We start from the raw sequence: 21,205 nt of genomic DNA, 5'->3' as shown, positions 1-21,205 counted from the left end.
ACCACCAGAATGGATCAAGGAGGTCTGGCAGTGGCTCTGTGTTCCGGCCCGTCGTCCGGTTATCCCGGTTAGTGGACCTAGGCAGTAACTTGGCAGACGTTAATAACGCACAACACTCAGGCAATACATCATTACATTTCCTCCCCAAAGGAGCGGTGTCTTGGCTCTAAGGCTTCCTAAGTGTCAAAGGTAATGAAACGAAAAATTGGAATAAAAACATAAAAGTATACAAAATATGTCTACCACACCTTAATCATCTAATATGGACTATGTTCTATATATGTCCAAGGCCTTGGCTAAATAGCTCTATCATGGCATTGTCTCTAATGTCATGTCTAGGTTGATCCTACTTGCAGGTGGGTAGTTAAGGCACTTGGAAAAACTTGGCCCCTGAAGGCCAAGCTTACATTAGGGACATTACTGGGCTGACCTAGCGAGTTCGGGAGAGGAGGCTGGGACTGGGCCCTGTAAGAGGGTTTCCGGATCCATTGCCACCTTTCCAAAAATCGGGATCGCTTCCGTCCCACGGGTGATCCTAGTATAAGACCTCATTAGGTCTTCCATTGCACGTGTGCGCCTGTGTACGTAGTAGGTGCACACGCCAAGGGAAATGAGACCAAGGATCATGGTAACAGTCAGGATACTGTCCGGCACCGTCGAAGAGCGGGCGACAGACCAATCTTTTGGTCTGTAGTCAGTCGGGTCGACTAACAGTGCCTCATCCAGTACACTAAGATCGACAGTCATGGGTCCCTCGTACTGGATTTGGTATTGAATGGCTTGTGGTAACTCAAGGGAACGTTTAGCAAAAGCGTCCGGCATTTCAATCTCTGTGTCTATCCGGTCGTCGGGAAGGTGGTATAGAGCGAGGTCGTCTACGTGAATAATCGCCCCCTCTGGTACCGTAACAAAAACAGTCTGGTTGGGGAGGTTTAATTGGGTGATGGAGTCATGGCGTTCGTAAGTCATAGTGGCGGACGCGAACGGTGTGTTGACCAACCATCGGTTCCCTACCACCTCCACTTGTGTGGTGGTGGCCCCATCCCTGGCTGTTAGTTTGGCTCTACAGCGTTCTTCGCTGGTGATAGCTTTAATACCACAAAGACGCTCAGTGTTATCCCTGACAAATGGTTTGCTAGGACAAAGGTAGTGGACATCTTTGGTTAGAGTACACATTAGCAGGTTAGGGGTGAGATAGAAATCTGGGTTGTTTTCCTGGTAAGCTACAACTGGGGGCGTGGCAATCTTTACGTGGGTACTGTCGCGCCAAAATCCTACATTGAGAACCGTTTTCAATCTATAGATATTCTCCAGTTCAACAACCGGCAGCGTCAGTAGAAAACCCACTTCATTACGATCAACATCAACGTGTATTGGGATGGCCGACCCCAGACTATAGGCCAAATGTGATTGTAACGGCCTTAGTGTGGTTGAAGTAGCTGAGGTCAATATGTCGTGCACCATTGAGAGGGGCACTAGATATGAGGGGATTCTATTCATGGCCAAGTGGTCCATAGAAGAGCTAACTTCACGGAGAAAATCCTCCAGTAACAATCGAACCAATTGGACATGGGCATAGTCATGGTTCATGACCTCTGCTAGCTTTCCTACAGACAGGATAGTTTTGTTCAGGAGAGTAGCGTGTGTGTTGACCACCAGAATAGTGTCCTGGAGAGACTTTCCCACATGTTGCAACCTAAGGGCCTGTGCCTTCATCTGCTGCTGGATAAGTGGCATCTCTTCAGTAATCTCCCTAACATTCCTCTTGACTGTGGCTAGACTGACTGCGTTGACGGCAGTGGTACCTAGGGCAAATAGTGACCCTACGGCTGCCCCTATCGATAGTAGCGCCCCGACGAATCGTTTTTCTCGCCTGGGCTCAGCTAGTTCTGACTGGGTTACTGTGAACTTTTGGAGTTGGGCCAACATATGGGCAGTGTCTAGCTGGGCGTGCTTAATTGCCTGGCTGGTCCAGTCAGCCCCGGCCCAACTCAAATGCGCCGCAGGTGGAATGTGTTGGCGGTACACATTCTCTGCATCTAGGCGGACATATACCCTCTGCGTGTGTACTCTGCAGTTAGTTATGAGGAGTCCTGGATCGTCGCGGAGAACGATTCCCGTAGGGGGTCCGTTCGTGATTACGTCTGCTGGGTTGGTTTTGACCAGGGCGCAGAGTGTCAGGATCATCCAAAGGAACTCCATCCTACAGAAACGCATAATCAGAGATTGTTGGATTATTTCAGTTATTTGTATTCGTAAACAAAAATTGTTTTGACAACTATTTTTTTCTGTTTTTCTTATTTTTAATCAGTACAGCGCAGGACGATATCACTAGTGACAACAGATGTATATCTGGTAGCTGGGAAGAGAATAAAAGATATTAGGTGCAACGTACTGGTCTCCTGGAAGGGATCAGCTGAGGGTACTTAAGAATTTTCTTAGTACCTCTGGTTTTTTTGCTAGGGTTTTTATCTATTCGGTGCTGGCTAGCACCCCTTCTATTCCCATGGGGGGAGTGTACAACTTGATTTGGTTCCGGTGGACCCACTTTAATGTGGCGGTTTGTCGACCTTTGCTGATTTTGATCTGGTAAGCTACAGGTGATAGCTTCACCACAATCTCGTGTGGCCCCGTCCAGTGGGGCAGGAACTTTGTTGCGACGCCTGCGGGTTTGGTGTATATGTAGTACCACACCTTATCTCCGACCTCGAACATCTGGTGTGAGGCTTTTTTGTCGTAATAGGTCTTGTCACCTTCTGCACTTCTTTCCAATTGTCCTTGAGCGTACGCAAAGGTAGTCTGGAGATGGTTCCGCAAGTCGGTCACGTATTGGTGAGCCGTGTAGGCGGTGGCTGCGGCGACATCTCCCGGTTGGTACAGGAGATGCAGTGGAAGGGTCATTTGCCGGCCCGTCATCATCTCAAAGGGTGTCATTCCCGTAGACCTGTTGCGTGTGGCTCTGATTGCCATCAGTACCAATGGGAGTTTGAGGTCCCAATCTTTGTGGTTGGCTGCCACATATTTCCTCAAGATTCTGACAATTGATTGGTTGCTCCTTTCTACCCCCCCCCGAGCTCCTAGGGTGGTACGCGATGTGGAGTTTAGCTTTGACTCCCAGGAGCTTCCACAGTTCGGTCATTACAGCTGCCGAAAAGTGGGTTCCTCTGTCGCTGTCCACGGTTTCTCCTGGCAGGCCGAAACGACTGAAAACGTGGTTTAGCAAAAGAACGGCAGTGGTTTCCGCTGTGTCATTGGTCGCCGGCAGGCACTCCACCCACTTTGTGAATGCGCAAGTCACTGTGAGGAGGTACTTGTTGCCTCTGGCAGACCTGGCAACTGGGCCGACCCAGTCGATCTGGATCGAGCTCCAGGGGTAAGACACACCCTTGCGTTGCAGGGGTGCTCTGTGAAGTGGCTTGGTGGGTTGAAACTGGCAGCAAACTAGACACCCCCTCACGTATCGTGCCACGTCTTGTTCCATGTGAGGCCAGTGGGCCACCTGTCACAATGTTTCACATGTAGCCTTGACCCCCCTATGGCCTCCACATGGCTCGTCGTGGGCATGAGCTATCATTATCCCCCTCTGTGTTTTAGGAACCACCCACCTTCGAGCGGTGTCGGTTTCTGAAACATACACCAATAGGTCATCTACAAGTGTGAGGTGCTGTTTAGTTGCGTACAGCGAACGCAAGTCGTGTGAACCTGCCAAAGCCAGTTCGGACACTGGGTGGTTGACAGGATCCGACAGGAATGCCATCAAAGTGGCGAGGGACTCATCTTGGTGTTGCATTGCTACCAGGTCGCCATTCATGAATGAATGCGTTAGCAACACATTATGTTTGTGCGACGACGTTTTCCGTGGTGCTACATGGCTACGCGTTACCGCAGACACCATAGCTTCCTCAGTGGGTTTTTCGTCTCGAGCAGCAAACACCCAAGGGGTGCCGTGAATTGCACCAGATTTCGCCATGCTGTCAGCATGGTCGTTGCCAAGTTTGTCACGACCAGGTGATTTGGAGTGTCCCTTGACTTTCTTCCAATACACCTGTATGTCGTGTTTGGTGATGAGATCATCACAAGCTAGAATGAGCTCTTTGTTTTTCACCTCTTTACCACTTGAAGTAGTCATGTGCTTTTGTTTCCAAAACGGCAAGTGGCATAAGAAGGTGAGTCTCGCGTAGTTAGAGTCGGTGCAGATCGCCAGTTCTGCCAATCCGTGTTTCACCGCTGTTTGCAGGGTGATCAGCACGCCAGCCACTTCTGCAAACTGGCTGGTCTTGTTGCCAAGCTGAAATTGAAGTGGTTTGCACGGAATGTCGTTGTGCCATACCAATCCCACCCCAGCTTGCAAGTGGTCTAGATGGCGGTAAGAACAGCCATCTACAAATGCCATCGGCATGTCGAGACACACGTTCTCTTCGAAATAGTGATGGTTCGAAGGCAATGGCGGAGCGATGTCACGCGGGGGTGGTCCGGAGTCGGTTTCATCGTCACCACAGTGTTGACACACCGCCAAAGCACTGCCCAAAGGCAGGTTCTTTGCTTTTGCGTAGTTGATTACTACATCATGGCTCTGCAGCGTCATGAGCCAAGCCGCTATCCTGCTGTTGTGTACAGCACCCTCACGGATTCGTTGGCTTTTCAGAAAAGTCACAGGCTGGTGACATGTTTCTATGATCACCTTTTGTCCGCCGACATAACTGGTGAAGTGTTTGATCGCCCAGACTGTCGACAGCAGCGCTTTTTCGCAGTCTGAGTATTTGTGTTCGGCGGGGTTGAGTGTTTTGCTCGCGTAAGCAACCACACGTTTGTCTTGGTCGTATTTTTGGTACAACCCAGCGCTAAGGCAGTGCTCTGAGAAACCGACTTCCAAAAAGAATGTCTTGTCTTTGTTGGGGTATACCAGGCAGGGTGCCTCGCAAAGCAGGTTTTTCAAGGAAGCCACCGCTTCGTTGTGAGTGACATCCCAAACGAATGGGGTGTCTTTCTGAAGAAGGTGAGTCAACGGTTTTGACAAGTCGGCGTAGTTTTCGATGAATTGACGGGAGTAATTACATACTCCCAAGAAGCTGCGCACCTCGTGAAGGTTTGTAGGTGTTTTGATGTTGCGGACTGCTTGGATTCGGTTAGACTGTGGCAGGATGCCCTCGGCACCCACCAGAAGCCCAACGTAGTTTACCTTGGTCCTGCACCATTGCCCTTTCATGATGGCCAACTTAGCCCCTGCAGTCCCGAGTTGGGTGAGAACGTGGTCCATTTCATTGAGGTGATGTGACCAAGTCTCACTTCTCATGAGAACGTCGTCCACGTAAATTATCGTCCCCCTAGAGGCTGCGTCTGGCATCGCCTTGTGCAGGAAGATGTTGAACTCTGAGGGGGAGTTCGCATACCCGAATGGGCAACGATTGAACGTGAAGAGCTTGTTCGAGAAAGAGAAAGCCAACTTGTGTTGGTCACGCGGGTCGACTGTCATGGTCCAGAAACCATTTGCCACGTCGACTGTGGAGAAGTACTTGGCGTTTGCCACCTTTGGCAACTCTTGGTCGAGCTGTGTCATTGGCCAACGAGACAACGGAACCAGTTTGTTGAGTTGTCTATAGTCAATGGTAAGACGCCATTTACCCGTTGGTTTCAGAACGGGCCACACGGGAGCGCTGTACGTACTGTTACATTCCCTGATTATCCGTTTAGCTAATAAGGAATCGATAATCTCTTGTACTGCTGCGTATGCTGCGAGCGGGATTTTGTATTGTCTAACGAACGTAGGAGTTGCTCCGGGTGGCGTAGGAATACGCACCACATGGATACCCGTAACCCCGCAATCCAGTGAGTCTGTCGACCAGATCTCACTGTGTTTGTTAAACAATTCTCTCAACTGATGGCGTTCAGTGTCATTGACAAGTGCATCAGCCTCCGACAGTAGTTGTATTACCTGTGCATGGAAACCAGGATATGGTTCGGCGACATTGTACAGGTCTTCATCGGGTGGTGACGGCATGTCACTTTTGGAAGAGTCATCGGTTGTTACCTCACAAGAGTGTACTTCGCATGCAGGAGGAGACGCAATATCATCCTCCGTGACGATGGAGTATATTAACTGGTTGCTGTCAGGATCGACATCCAGCCGGAATGCCGATGTGACGTCCAGTGGCAATACGGGAGTTAGTGCTATTGCTTTTGACTGACAAGTAAACAGCGTACCTCCCTCGCCATCTAGGTCTAGGGAGGACGGAAGAGGCCCAATCACAGGAACAACTAGTTCAAAATCATGGAAGGCGTAATCGATCAATGTTCCTAGCTGAGTGTGCCGAGGAATGGAAATATCCGCTTGAGTCAGATTTTGTACCAGGAGGTAAGTGGATCTAGCGGTTAGTTCCAACAGTGGGTTACCATTGATAGTTAGCCCCAAGTCGAATAGTTTTGGAGAGGGTTGGAAGAACGCAGTGGTGCCTTCCATCCGGTATCCGGGCGCCAGGTTCAGTCTTACAGAAACCTCTGTGGTTCTTGCCGGTATCAACATGGCGGACTCAGTTATCGTCTTGCAAGCTTCAGGAATAGTCTGCCCGGAAGCCATTCGCACCGGGTCGAAAGACAAGGCATGTTGGTTTGGCTGCGCCAAAGACCAAAGAACTTGGTGTATGGTATCAAGTTTAACACCCAATCTTACCAAAATGTCCGCTCCCACATAGACTGTATGTGGGAGGTCCGCGACAACCAGTAGGTAGTGGGATAATTCCTTGGTTCCAATGCGGATCGATAGCGCACACACCCCTATTGCGGTGAGTGTTGTCTGGGGAGTCGTTCCCAGTGGAAATCTAAACGTTTTCGGCACAAGGGGATGGCAGTTAGCCGTTTTCGAAATTTCGTTGAACATTTCCAAACTGATTGCTGATTTTTCTGACCAGGTGGCCAGCCTGGTATCCTCAGCCATAGTGCCGTTTAGGCACACGCCCCCTATCAGAGGAGGGCGGTAAGTGTCGGCTGGTGAATCACCCAAGCCGCACAAGAAAACCACATGTTCGGTTAAGTTCCGAGTCGAACTCACATTGTCCTTTGCCACAAATGGCGGGCTCATGGCCAAGTTCACAGGGTTTGCGTCAGATGCTGACGTCGGACCCACATCGTTGCACAATGTATGGCAGGTAGCCTTGGAAGAATGTGGCGAAGTCAACGGAGTTGGCATAGGTATCTGTGACCAGATTTGATTGGTTTTCCAATCCATTAGTGGTACCAAACGGTCAATTAAATCACTCCCAATCAGCATTCGTTCGATTTCGATGCTAGTCACATACACGGGGTGTATCAGTGACACGCTTTCGAAGTTGAGTTTAAGTAGGAGACGTTTGGTTAGGGGCGAGGTAGCTTGAGTGAAACCTCGAAGATTCGTATCGCAATGTTCCGTTTTCAACCAACGTTTTGTTGGGTCCACTGCCCTTTTTAGTTCATCCAGCAAGGTTTCGGATATGAGGGAAATTGTTGAACCCGAATCTATCAGAGCGTGACAGGTCACACAGTCCTCCAGGACTGTTCTAAGGTATGGCCTGTTCGAGTTGGTTTTTCTCGTCATATCCCCAACAAAATGGAGTGGGTTGGGAGAACGGAGCGGTTTGTAATCTGCGTCGATTTCCAAGACAGATAAGTTACCTACGTGACCCAGTGGGTCCTCTATCGGAATGGTAGAGGAATCATCTGTTACAAAGCTGCTTATCTCGTGCATCTCCACCTCCGTGTCCAAGTCTGTAGACAAAACCTGCGGGCTTGTGTCTAGAACGGGCGGTACCTGGACAGGGATTCGAGTGGGGGCGGGGGTAATGGAAATGTTTGCGTCCTCTTGAATTGCATGAATTTCGGCGGACTCGGTTTCCAACGATTTTACGCCTAGTCATGAGGATTTATCCTTGTCCTCTTTCTCAAATTTCTTACGATGCAGTACCTCTTTTATCAGAGCTTCTATATCATTTCGGTTAGCGTTTAAATCATTGTTGAACACTTTGTTGCCCTTGTTACGCTTGTTACCCTTGTGTCCTGACCCTTTGTGAGAGTTAGGCGGAGGGGCATGTCGGCTAGGTTGATCTCTACGGGACCTGTTAGATTGGGGACGTTCATCGTAGCTATTGTTACGGCGGTGGTTGTCGGGGTGGTGGTTACTTGGTAGCCACCCCCTTTGATCGTCCTCTTTTACAGCATATGTCCCTGATGCAGCCCCTTCTAATACGAGTGATGGTTCCCGCCTAAGCTCGAAAGTCGAGGTGTCCGGGCTCTTAGCCCGGCTTGCTTTTGATGCTTCAAAAGCGGTGCTTGCCAGCTCTCGGAGCGTCGAGATTGGCAACCCGACGTGGGCAGTAGGGCCCAAGTAGTTAATGAAGTTGGGAGACATGTTTGACAGAAAAAGTTGTTTGAACGGCAATAGGTCTTCCATTCCTGTTTCAGTGAGCATGCCAAAGTAAGCTGAACGAAGCCGGTGATAGTAGGCTTGTGGGTGTTCATTTCGAGCTTGTCTGATATTGTTAGCCAACGAACTATCGTGTTTGCGAGTCGCAGAACCACTGAATTCTATTTTCAAAACCGTGGCAAGTTTAGCATAGTCGTTTTGCACGTGTTGCTCTTGTAGACGGATGAACCTTGTCACGTGTCTGTTGGACGTTCGCTTCAAAAGATAGAGCCTGTCTGCATTCGTAGCGTTTGGATAGCCATCCAAGGCGTCCTCTATGTCTGCTAAGAATGTCTCAGTGTCGTTTGGCTTTCCCGGAACGGGGTCGAAGAGGCGGACGTTTTTGACGATTTTGTCAAGGCGATCCCCGCCAAGTGCGCGGGGAGCATCTGCACTCTCCCGTGGAGAATTGTCGGCCGAGAGGCCAAGAGGAAAAGTCAAGCTGTGGTTGTGTTGGCGAGGAGGCCCCAATTCACTGTGGGCCGAATGGCCAAGAGAAAGAGGCTGAAATCTCCTGTCATCTACATTCCCTCGTTCTCTTAGCTCCGGATGTGAGCTAGGTTGCTTGGATTGGTTGTCCCGCGATAGCGCGTGACTGTTCTGGAGTTCCTCCAGATGATACCTAAGGGTGGTGTTATGCTGCATCGCAGAGTCCACCTGGGAGTTGAGGGTGTTTATTTTCGACACGTAGGTGTCGCCCTTTTTTCGCTCGGCCTCATACTTATCTGTCATGGTTTGCAGGGAGAGGTCGCGAGTGTGGAGTGAGAGATCCAGTGATGCGATGTCCTCCTTTTGTTTAGAGGTCACATTTTCCAACTTTCTCACCTGGTCTTTCTCATCCTTCATTAAATCAGCGACTTCAATGAGTTCTGCTGTTTTGTCCTCCAACTTGGTCATTGTGTTCATTAACTGATCGTCTTTGGTCTGCAACTTTTGGAATAGAGCATTATTGCTTTGAGTGGTTTCATTCACAACTGTTTGTAGGGCATCAATTTGCTCGCCCCGTTTTCTAGCTAGCTCGTCCGATTCATCTAGTTTCGCGTGGACTTCATCGTATTTAGTTTTGGCTAAACCGAGTTGTTCTTTTAGAATATGGACTTGGTCAAGAGTTTGTTCGCGTTCTTTGTTATAAGTGTTAGACAGATCTTCCAATTTATCTGTTCTCACACACAGTTCCTCAGCTAGCAGTAGCTTATCTTTTTCGGCTTTCGATGCCAGCTCCCTGGTTCTCTCCACCTGTACCTTGAACTCCCCAGCTTCCTGCTTGTGCCTCTGCTGGGCACTGAGGTACTGGTGCACTGTCCATCTCTGCTGGTGGGCATAGTTGAGGGCTAAACTGGAGAGAACCTTCACAAGGCCTCCGCCTGATGGTCTATTTTGAAGAGCGTCTGTCGCAATGTCTGCATTTTTCTCGCTTATGGCATTGAAATCTAACATTTTCAGCCCCTCGGCATAGTTAGGATTTGCATCGTTGCTGAGGTCCGCGATCAATCTTTCCGTGGGTGAAGGTCCACTGATTAGAGGGGAAATGGGTGGAAACCCATCTGATGGATTGCTCATTATTATGATTGTCAGTTATTTCAATTTACGTAATGTTTGGGGTTTTTAGTTGGAGGCTGCAAACACGATTTAACTCAGTTTGTAAACGTCAGTGAATCATCAAGACTGGGTCAGTAATGTGAGTTGGTTATTACTGAACTTGCCAAAACAGGTTTAATTGATTAAATCGATTTTACTGATAAATCTAACCTGTATCGGCTATTTGGGAATTTTAATTTTAATTCACCTGAAAGAGTTGCTATCTCTAAGTTAACGTTGAAAAGTTTAACTATGTCTCATGGGTTAGTACACATTAGTTTGCGTATTATTCCAATAACCAACCTGGACGGTAGTGTAGCAATTTAATGTATATTAAATTGAACGAGACAATGATATCCAATCAGTTGAGACTGGTTAGATATCGTACAGCATAACCTGAATTATTTAAAAATAATTACTGGTGATTCTTCACCACCGGAGGTCACTGTTAACACAAGCTAAAATCGACAGGGTACCAGTGAAAATAGAATTTTACAATACTGTTAAAAAGTCTACCTAAACACCATTAAGCTGGTAAAACAGCTTTAATCTATTAATCAATTTGAATGATTAGTCAACCCCGTATAGCTAAAGGAATTAGCTTTAATTAACCTGAAGTAATTGCTATATCTAAGTTAACATTGAAAAGTTTAACTATGTCTCATTGGTTAGAACACATTAGTTTGCGTATTATTCCAATAACCAACCTGGACGGTAGTGTAGCAATTTAATGTATATTAAATTGAACGAGACAATGATATCCACTCAGTTGAGACTGGTTAGATATCGTACAGCATAACCTGAATTATTTAAAAATAATTACTGGTGATTCTTCACCACCGGAGGTCACTGTTAACACAAGCTAAAATCGACAGGGTACCAGTGAAAATAGAATTTTACAAAACTGTTAAAAAGTCTACCTAAACACCATTAAGCTGGTAAAACAGCTTTAATCTATTAATCAATTTGAATGATTAGTCAACCCCGTATAGGCTAAAGGAATTAGCTTTAATTAACCTGAAGTAATTGCTATATCTAAGTTAACATTGAAAAGTTTAACTATGTCTCATTGGTTAGAACACATTAGTTTGCGTATTATTCCAATAACCAACCTGGACGGTAGTGTAGCAATTTAATGTATATTAAATTGAACGAGACAATGATATCCACTCAGTTGAGACTGGTTAGATATCGTACAGCATAACCTGAATTATTTAAAAATAATTACTGGTGATTCTTCACCACCGGAGGTCACTGTTAACACAAGCTAAAATCGACAGGGTACCAGTGAAAATAGAATTTTACAAAACTGTTAAAAAGTCTACCTAAACACCATTAAGCTGGTAAAACAGCTTTAATCTATTAATCAATTTGAATGATTAGTCAACCCTGTATAGGCTAAAGGAATTAGCTTTAATTAACCAGAAATAGTTGCTATATCTAAGTTAACGTGGAACAGTTTAACCATGTCTCATTGGTTATGGCACATTCGTGTGTGTATTATTCCCATAACCAACCTGGAGAGGTAGTGTATCAATTTAATGTATGTATAAAATTGAACAAGACAATGATATCTAATCAGTTAAGACTGGTTTGATATCCTACAGCGTAACCTGATTTATTTCACGAAAAATGACTGGCGATTCTTCGCCAGAGGTTACGGATAGCCCAAGCTGAGGTCACACAGGATTCCCGTCTAACGCGGGAATTCACTATGAACAAAGAGGGAAAAAAAATGGCGGCTCCCCTTTGTTAGCTTAGCATCTGGCGCAAGGCTCAGCTTTCCTTGCGCGGGGTTTCCCCCTCGCCGCACAAGGGATGTTCCCTCCAACAAGGGAACGGGTTTACTTGGTGACGTCTCACGTTCAACCCTTAACCTCTCCCCGTTACCCAACGCGAGAGGTAGAGAGATAATAACTTCGCTTCGGTCAAACGAATATATCTACTCTAATTTCCGTAATGGCTGGCTCATATGTCCTCTGCTCTAGGAATTACTTATGACCGAGTCAGATCACTCCTGAAAGCGATCGACAGAAATAACACTACGTTAGGCCGAACTAGTATTATTTCTCAGAATGCCTGCATCGGCTGGTACATATGCCCTAGCTCGTAGCATTCAGTAGACCCCCTTCACACTGGCTTTGGTCAGATATACAACAGGGGTCGTTCTCTCCCGACCAGTATCTGGGTCAAATGGAACGACACACACACACTTCTCTCCCGCACTAGTCCTGCCTATAGCTATTAATGGAATGTATATATATTGCTACACAATTGATATGGAATAACACAACAGTGCGGCCTAGTCCTATCTTAGATTCCTCACAGGGGGCGCCATATGTCGTGACGTTGTATTAGTTAATGTGACGACTGTTGCTCATCGAATGATTAACGGTTTATAATTACGTGATTAAATGAATTAAGCAATGAATCAAGCAATTATTAACTCATTAACCTGGGGCACCATGGGAACATTGTTTTGATTGAGTTTCTATTTCCCAAATTAACTCAAAGGATATCAGAATATCGATTACAACAGTCGCTAAATTAATCAATTTCCTCTACAGTCTCATAATCTGAAAGTCGTATAATCCGGGAATCTGCACGGACCCGGGCTTTACCACTGAATTTACCACACCAATCTTAGTTGATTATTTATTTACTAGCAAGCTAAAATGATGATAAAAATGCACATACACAAAACACAGTCTAGCTATCGATTAGGACTTAGTATAACGGGCCAACACACTATGGCGCTTGTTACCCAAAATGGGGATTTTAAAGAGAGAGAAATAAAGGAAGTACACGAGAGAAATATACATTTGGGTTCATTTGTCAGCCATGCTTATTTAAAATTAGCCTTGCCCCGAACTGCCGCTCTTATGGGTCAGAATATAATGATGTAATTACGTGTTGTAGTTCTCAGGTGGGAAGCTCCGCGTGGGTCGTTTAGGCTTCTAAATGACGCAGTTCTCCTCCGGCGCAACTCTCTGGTTGTCCTCACGATGTCAGTGTCCTTCTTGGCTAAGTGGTCTGATCCTCACCCTTGATCGGAAAGGGGTCTTCTGAGGACAGACAGCTCTGTAGCTCAGAGCTCACAGCTTCGGCTCGAATGGTGTCGATACCACGATTCAATGGAGAGTGGAGGCTGGGTGGTTCGGCTTGAATTCACCCGCTTAGACACAGCTACTCGTCCGTAGCTCGTGTAGAAAAATATTTCTTTGTCTTCAACCTTGTGTTTCGTTTTGGGGTTCGTCGACTTTGTTAGACCTTGGCTGCAGCTTGGGGTCAATAGTCTACTATGTTAATTCTTCACTCTCCTGTCTTATACCCTCGGGTCAGAAGTGGGCGTAACAGCCTTTAGGGCGATTCTCTGGGCGGACCAAGTACAGGGGGCAAGGCTTAGATTTGGCTAAAAATCTGATTTTAGACACTAACTTCACATTTCATCTTTATCAAAACATTCTGTTTGATTTGGATATTTTCCAAACAGCGTACAATGTATAAACATCAGGCATATACTGGGAAAACTCTTAAAGGTACAATGTTTTCATAATAACGTCATCTCTTAACCTTTAAAAACAAATACCAAAGTTACATACATTTTAATATTCCACTTTTCGTCATAACCACCATTGTGGCTGACGGAAACCATTGTTCCAAAGTTCCTTTATTGCATGTTTAAGGTTCTGAGGCCAGTTCTCCATTGTTAGGACAAAGGAATTTCTCTGTATTATGGGCATGAGGTGTCATAAAACCCCCACATTTTCAGACCCCTAGATCTCTCCTCCTCTGTTGGGGGTTTGGGAGATAATCTGTAGGGTGGTGGTCTCCTGTACCCTGACCTGATCAGGACAGTCATGACACCGGGTAGACTCAGAGAATAATATCGACGTATACGCTGATTCGGTGAGTGAGTTTTTAAGGAAGTGTATAGGAGATGTTGTACCCACTGTCTATTAAAACCTACCCGAACTAGAAACCGTCGATTGAAAGCAGCAAAACTGAAAGTGCATACCATTGCATTTAACCTCTCTAGGGTATGTGGGACGAAATCGTCCCACCTACTCAACAGCCAGTGGAATCCCGTGGCGCGTTATTCAAATACCTTAGAAATGCTATTACTTCAATTTCTCAAACATATGACTATTTTACACCATTTTAAAGACAAGACTCTCGTTAATCTAACCACACTGTCCGATTTCAAAAAGGCTTTACAATGAAAGCAAAACATTAAATTATGTCAGCAGAGTACCCAGACAGAAATAATCAGACACCCATTTTTCAAGCTAGCATATAATGTCACATAAACCCAAACCACAGCTAAATGCAGCACTAACCTTTGATGATCTTCATCAGATGACACTCATAGGACATTATGTTATACAAGACATGCATGTTTTGTTCAATCAAGTTCATATTTATATCAAAAACCAGCTTTTTACATTAGCATGTGATGTTCAGAACTAGCATACCCACCGCAAACTTCCGGTGAATTTACTAAATTACTCACGATAAACGTTCACAAAAAACATAACAATTATTTTAAGAATTATAGATACAGAACTCCTTAATGCAATCGCTATGTCCGATTTTAAAATAGCTTTTCGGCAAAAGCACATTTTGCAATATTCTGAGTAGATAGCCCAGCCATCACGGGCTAGCTAATTTGACACCCACCAAGTTTGGCCCTCACCAAACTCCGATTTACTATTAGAAAAATTTGATTAACTTTGCTGTTCTTCGTCAGAATGCACTCCCAGGACTTCTACTTCAATAACAAATGTTGGTTTGGTTCAAAATAATCCATAGTTATGTTCAAATATCCTCTGTTTTGTTCGTACGTTCAAGACACTATCCGAAGGGTGACGAAGGGTGACGCGCCCGACGCGTTTCGTGACAAAAAAATTCTAAATATTCCATTACCGTACTTAGAAGCATGTCAACCGCTGTTTAAAATCAATTTTTATGCGATTTTTCTCGTAAAAAAGTGATAATATTCCGACCGGGAAACCCTGTTTTCGTTCAAAGACGAGAAAATAAAAACATGGTGTCGCCTCGTGCACACGCCTCAGTCTCATTGTTCTCTGATCGACCACTATCCAAATGCGCTACTGTTTTTCAGCCAGGGGCTCCAAAGGCATCATTCAGCGTTTTGCCGCCTTCTGAGAGCCTATGGGAGCCGTAGGAAGTGTCACGTTACAGCAGAGATCCTCAGTTTTCAATAAAGAGAGTGTAGAAGCTCAAGAAATGGTCAGAGAGGGCACTTCCTGTAAGGAATCTTCTCAGGTTTTTGCCTGCCATATGAGTTCTGTTATACTCACAGACACCATTCAAACAGTTTTAGAAACTTTAGGGTGTTTTCTATCCAAAGCCAATAATTATATGCATATTCTAGTTTCTGGGCATTAGTAATAACCAGATTAAATCGGGTACGTTTTTTATCCGGCCGTGCAAATACTGCCCCCTACCCTAGAGAGGTTAACCATGGCAAGACGACTGGGAATATGGCAGAATACAAACAGAGTAGTCATTCCCTCTGCAAAGCAATCAAACAAGCAAAATGTCAGTATTGAGACAAAGTGGAGTCACAATTCAACAGCTCAGACGTGAGGCGGATGTGGCAGGGTCAACAGAAAATCATGGACTACAAAAAGAAAACCAGCCACGTCGCGGACACCGACGTCTTGCTTCCAGGACTGTGGGCTCTCCTTCTCCGTGGCCAACGCGATTAAGACATTTAAACTTGTTAACCCTCCAAAGGCATCCGGCCCAGACGGCATCATGAGCCGCGTTCTCAGAGCATGCGCAGACCAGCTGGCTGGTGTGTTTACGGACATATTCAATCTCTCCCTATCCCAGTCTGCTGTCCCCACATGCTTCAAGATGGCCACCATTGTTCCTGTACCCAAGAATGCAAAGGTAACTGAACTAAATGACTATTAGTGCTTTGAGAGACTAGTCAAGGATCATATCACCTCCACCTCCACATTCAACACCTTAGTACCCTCCAAGCTCATCATTAAGCTTGAGGCCCTAGGTCTCAACCCTGCCCTGTGCAATTGAGTCCTGGACTTCCTGACGGGCCACGCCCAGGTGGTGAAGGTAGGAAACACTGGGGCCCCACAAGGGTGCGTGCAAAGCCCCCTCCTGTACTCTCTGTTCACCCATGACTACGTGGCCATGCACGCCTCCAACTCAATCATCAAGTTTGCAGACGACACAACAGTAGTAGGCTTGATTACCAACAACAACGCAACAGCTTACAAGGAGGAGGTGAGGGCTCTCGGAGTGTGGTGTCAGGAAAATAACCTCTCACTCAAAGTCAATAAAACAAAGGAGTTTAGGAAACAGCAGAGGAAGCACATCGACGGGACAGCAGTGGAGAAGGTGGAACGTTTTAAGTTCCTCGGCGTACATATCACTGACACACTGAAATGGCCCACCCACACAGACAGTGTGGTGAAGAAGGCGCAACAGCGCCTCTTCAACCTCAGGAGGCTGACGAAATGTGTCTTATCACCTAAACTTTTACAGATGCTCAATTGAGAGCATCTTGTCGGGCTGTATCACCGCCTGGTAAGGCAACTGCACCGCCCACAACCGCAGGGCTCTCCAGAGGGTGGTGCGGTCTGCACAACACATCACCGGGGGCGAACTACCTGCCCTCCAGGACACCTACATCACCCGATGCCACAGGAAGGCCAAAAATATCATCAAGGACAACAACCAACCGAGCTCCTGCCTGTTCACCCTACTATCATCCAGAAGGCGAGGTCAGTACAGGTGCATCAAAGCTGGGACCGAGAGACTGAAAAACAGCTTCTATCTCAAGGCCATCAGATTGTTAAATAGCCATCACGAGCACAGAGAGGCTGCTGCCTACATACAGACTTGAAATAATTGGGCAGTTTAATAAATGGAACATTAGTCACTTTAATAACGTCACTTTAATAATGTTTACATATCTTGCATTACTCAACTCATATGTATATACTCTATTCTATACTATATATTGCTTCTTAGCCTATGCCGCTCTGACATTGCTTATCCATATATTTAAATATATTCTTATTTCATTCCTTACTTAGATTGTGTGTATTAGGTATTTGTTGTGGAATTGTTAGATATTACTTGTTAGATATTGCTGCGCTGTCGGAACTAGAAGCACAAGCATTTCGCTACACTCGCAATAACATCTGCTAAACGTGTGCATGTGACCAATACAATTTGATTTGATGCAGAACATTTTGTGTACAGTACAAAATGTAATCCTATTGAAACAATCACGCATGCTACAATAGACTTCTATTATTAAACAAATGTTGACCTCAACTACACGAGATAACCCTACTCTTCATTAAATCCTCTCTGTCTTACATTATAGGCCATATGGTGCTGTAATCCATAGCTCTAACACAGAACTAGGAGGGACTTCTAGCAACAGCAATAGAACATGCAGTTCAGTCAGTCCAGTTCTGTCAGCGGTTATGTTGATAGATGATTGGAATTGTGTTCAGATTCTTCTACACAGAATAGCATTCACACTTTATTCTGAATAACCAATATTGAGGAGAATCAGATAATTAAATGATGAACAGATTGTCTCCCTGTCTCAGCATCTTATTCAGAAAATGCAAACAAACAACATTTCCGAAGTTTTGACATGTCTGAATCTCATTTTGACATGTCTGAATTTCAAATCTCACCTGATTAGAAACAAGGCAAAAGTAAACATGTTGTCCCTGGCCTTCCCTGTGGCTCATTTGGTAGAGCATGGTGTATGCAAAGCCAGGGTTGTGGGTTCAATTCCCACGGGGGGGCCAGCACAACAAACAAAAACATTTATGAAATGTATGCATTCACTACTGTAAGTCGCTCTGGATAAGAGCGTCTGCTAAATGACTAAAATGTAAATGTCCCACACTAATGATGCAGCGCCCCCCCTTGGGCCAATGAGTGACAACAATTCAAGCTCAAACGAGACAGGATATATGCTTGATCACAGTTTTGAATTTTAGTTTGGCCTATCAGTGTAATTATGTAACTGCCGGATCTATATGGCAAAATGCATCATTCACCCAAGTTTCGTCAAAATCGGGCCAGTGGAGTCGGAGATATTGCGTGTGACTAATGAACAAACGTACGGACGGAGACAGATCCACAGTCCCCCTTCCGATTTAATCGTGGGGGACAACAACGATGTGAAAATAGAAATAAGAAAGAAATAAGTGAAAGACAAAGGACAGAGCCCTCCACACAACCTATCCAATTAGTTTTGCAAGAGAGAAAGCTTGGTGACAGCTTGGTAATTAAGTTCTGTCTCCTATGGCTGCTGGGTGCATCACTAACCATGATCAAAAATGATGCAGCGCCCCCCTTGGGCTTTTCAGTGTAATTTTGTAAATGACGAATTTCTATGGCTAGATGCATCATTCACCAAGTTTCATCAAAATCGGGCCAGTGGTGTCTGAGATATTGCGTGTGACTAACATATGTAGAGTTGATTACTATAGCACCCCCCTTGGGTCAATCAATAACATTTTGTAAATGCTGGCTCTCTATGGCAAGACGCATCATTCACCCTAGTTTTGTCAAAATCAGGCAGTGGTGTCGGAGATATCGTGTGGGTTAGCTAGACTCATGTCCCTTAACATGTGCCCGTTACAGCACCACCGTGTGGTCGATATGAATCTTCTTGCATATGTGAGTCTGGACAGTGTTTGCAACATGTGTACCAAATTGTGTTATAATACAAATATCCTTTACTGACTTATATGCACTTATGTTCCAGACCACATCCACGTGAATGTTTATTGGTCAATAGCGGCCATGTTGTTTTAGTTACTAGTCTGGAAAATATTGCGCTGAGAGATGTCCGTAGATGTCACATATCAAGTTTCATGTAGATCGGTCATTCGGTGCTAGAACAGCAGCGTTTTTCACAAAACACTAAATGGCGTAAAATCCATCATGGCGGACCTCATGGATCCCTGAGGCCAATTTCTTCCTTGTGAGGAGAGGGACATTTCATGACTTTCGCTCAAATGTAGCATTTTTTATTTCTTGTTATAGTGCCACCATCTGGCCAATCAGTGTAATGTTGTAAATGCTGGATCTCTATGGCAAGAGGCATCATTCACCTAAGTTTAATCAAAATCGGACCAGAGCTGTCTGAGATATCAAATCAAATGAAATGTTATTAGTCACCAGCGCCAAATACAACAACTGTAGACCTTACAGTGAAATGCTTACTTACAAGCCCCTAACCAACAATGCAGTTTAAAATATATGAATAAGAAATAAAAGTAACAAGTAGTTAAAGAGCAGCAGTAAAATAACAATAGCGAGACTATATACAGGGGGTACCGGTACAGAGCCAATGTGTGGGGTCACCGGTTAGTCGAGGTAATTGAGGTAATATGTACATATAGATAGAGTTATTAAAGTGACTATGCATAGATAATACCAGAGAGTAGCAGCGGCGTAAACGGGGGGGGGGGGGCAATGCAAATAGTCTGGGTAGCCATTTGACTAGATGTTCATTGCGTGTGTGACTAACGAACGTATGAACGAATGCACGGATGAGAACAGATGCACAGATCCACAGTCCCCTCCCTGATTTCATCGTGGATGACAATTAACTGACAGACAAAATGTTTGGGTTAAAAGCAAAATAATGTAAACAAGAACACAGAACACTTGATACGAACAGGGAATGGCGATGCTTATTTACGGCGGGTCGATATAGGGCTTGTTGGTTTTCTAATTAAGTAATATTTATGCATGTGAATAAGGCCAACTGGCAGGATGTTTTAGACCTTCATGAATATTCATGAGTTATGAGGTCAGGAACCATATATTTTATGGGCAAGACAGAAAGATGTCATGAATGTGTATAGGCCAATAAGATGGAACCTGTGTCTGTACCATCATAAGCCTATATTGCCACAAGAGCAATGGCAATGACCATGGCATAGTCTGATATATTGGAAGTTATAAACCAGAGATGAATAATTGCCCATTTTGATGCTGGACTAAACATAGGCCTACACCTGAAGTGAAAGAATGCCATACACGTACTAGTTACATCTCCATCTCTGACAGAGAACCCGTCACCGAGTAGAAGCATGTCATTCAAGCTGCAGCACCAGGATGCCAACTTCATACAGTACATTAATCGATATCTGTCATATCTATTCTTCTCTCTTCCCTCTCTTTGTCTCCTGTCTGTGTTACTATAGGAGGTAGATGTGTGTAGTTTCAGTTCTCTGGGTCGCCTCCTGCGTTTCGGCTTCTCTGCCATGTTTGGTTTTGGCGGGCGGACGCTGGCCCTGGCGGAAAGGCATCAATGGATGCCACCTGGGCAGAAACGGGAGTTCGCTGTGATCAAAACGCTAGCAAACCTCAAGTAAGTCTCTCACTAGAGCCCTAAAACTCAACTCTGGACCTCGAAGCCAGTTCCACTGCGTTTTTCATTGTTCCCCTCTAATCAGGGACTGATTTAGACCTGGGACATCAGGTGGGTGCAATTCATTATCAGGTAGAACAGATAACCAGCAGGCTCTGGACCTCGTAGGGTAAGAGTTGAATACACCTGCTCTAGAGAGTCACACACACACACACACACACACACACACACACACACACACACACACACACACACACACACACACACACACACACAATGATGCATCTGAAAATTTGGGGATGAAAACTTTTCTATATCTTGTCTTTTATAGTGTGACACTGTCCATCACTGAAACCCTGTCTTCTCTAGAAGAGCAACAGTTGTGGATGACCAACCAGGGTCTGTTCCTCAATGTCAGTATCATGGCCATCCCCTGTCTCTGCTCCATGGCCACCAGAGGCCTGGCCCCTAACACCAGGTATGTGGGTCTCTCTTAACACAATCACCTCCTGCATATGTGAGTACAATACATGCATACAAACCTGCATCCATGCCTGCATGTGCGTGAGTGCATGCAAGCCTGCATCTGTGCCTAGTAATGTATATATGCGTGTGGTTGACTGAGGATTGAACTGAGCATGAACTACGTCCTGGACCAGTGATAATGGCATGGGGTTACCGAGCTGCCATGTCGTGCTGTGTTATGCAGGGAAGGCCTGCCCACTCCAAGACCTCTCCATCACGGTTGACAACTCCACGGTGTCCCCCTCCCAGAGAGCAAAGAA

General features: G+C 45.5%; 1 protein-coding gene across 1 annotated transcript in view; it reads left to right on the top strand.

The window, feature by feature from the left end:
- The window catches only part of LOC115161004 (ceramide kinase-like protein), a 100,252-nt gene extending 79,752 nt beyond the window's left edge, over positions 1–20,500 (top strand). Inside the window, exon 6 of the mRNA XM_029711637.1 lies at positions 20,254–20,500. Within this exon, the coding sequence (XP_029567497.1) occupies positions 20,254–20,260 (7 nt within the window). The 3' untranslated portion in view covers positions 20,261–20,500. The remainder of the gene's footprint in view (positions 1–20,253) is intronic.
- The last annotated feature ends 705 nt before the right edge of the window (positions 20,501–21,205 follow it).

This window comes from Salmo trutta, chromosome 24 (assembly GCF_901001165.1).
Source record: "Salmo trutta chromosome 24, fSalTru1.1, whole genome shotgun sequence".
Taxonomy (NCBI): Eukaryota; Metazoa; Chordata; class Actinopteri; order Salmoniformes; family Salmonidae; genus Salmo; species Salmo trutta.
This window is presented reverse-complemented; position numbering and strand designations above follow the sequence as displayed.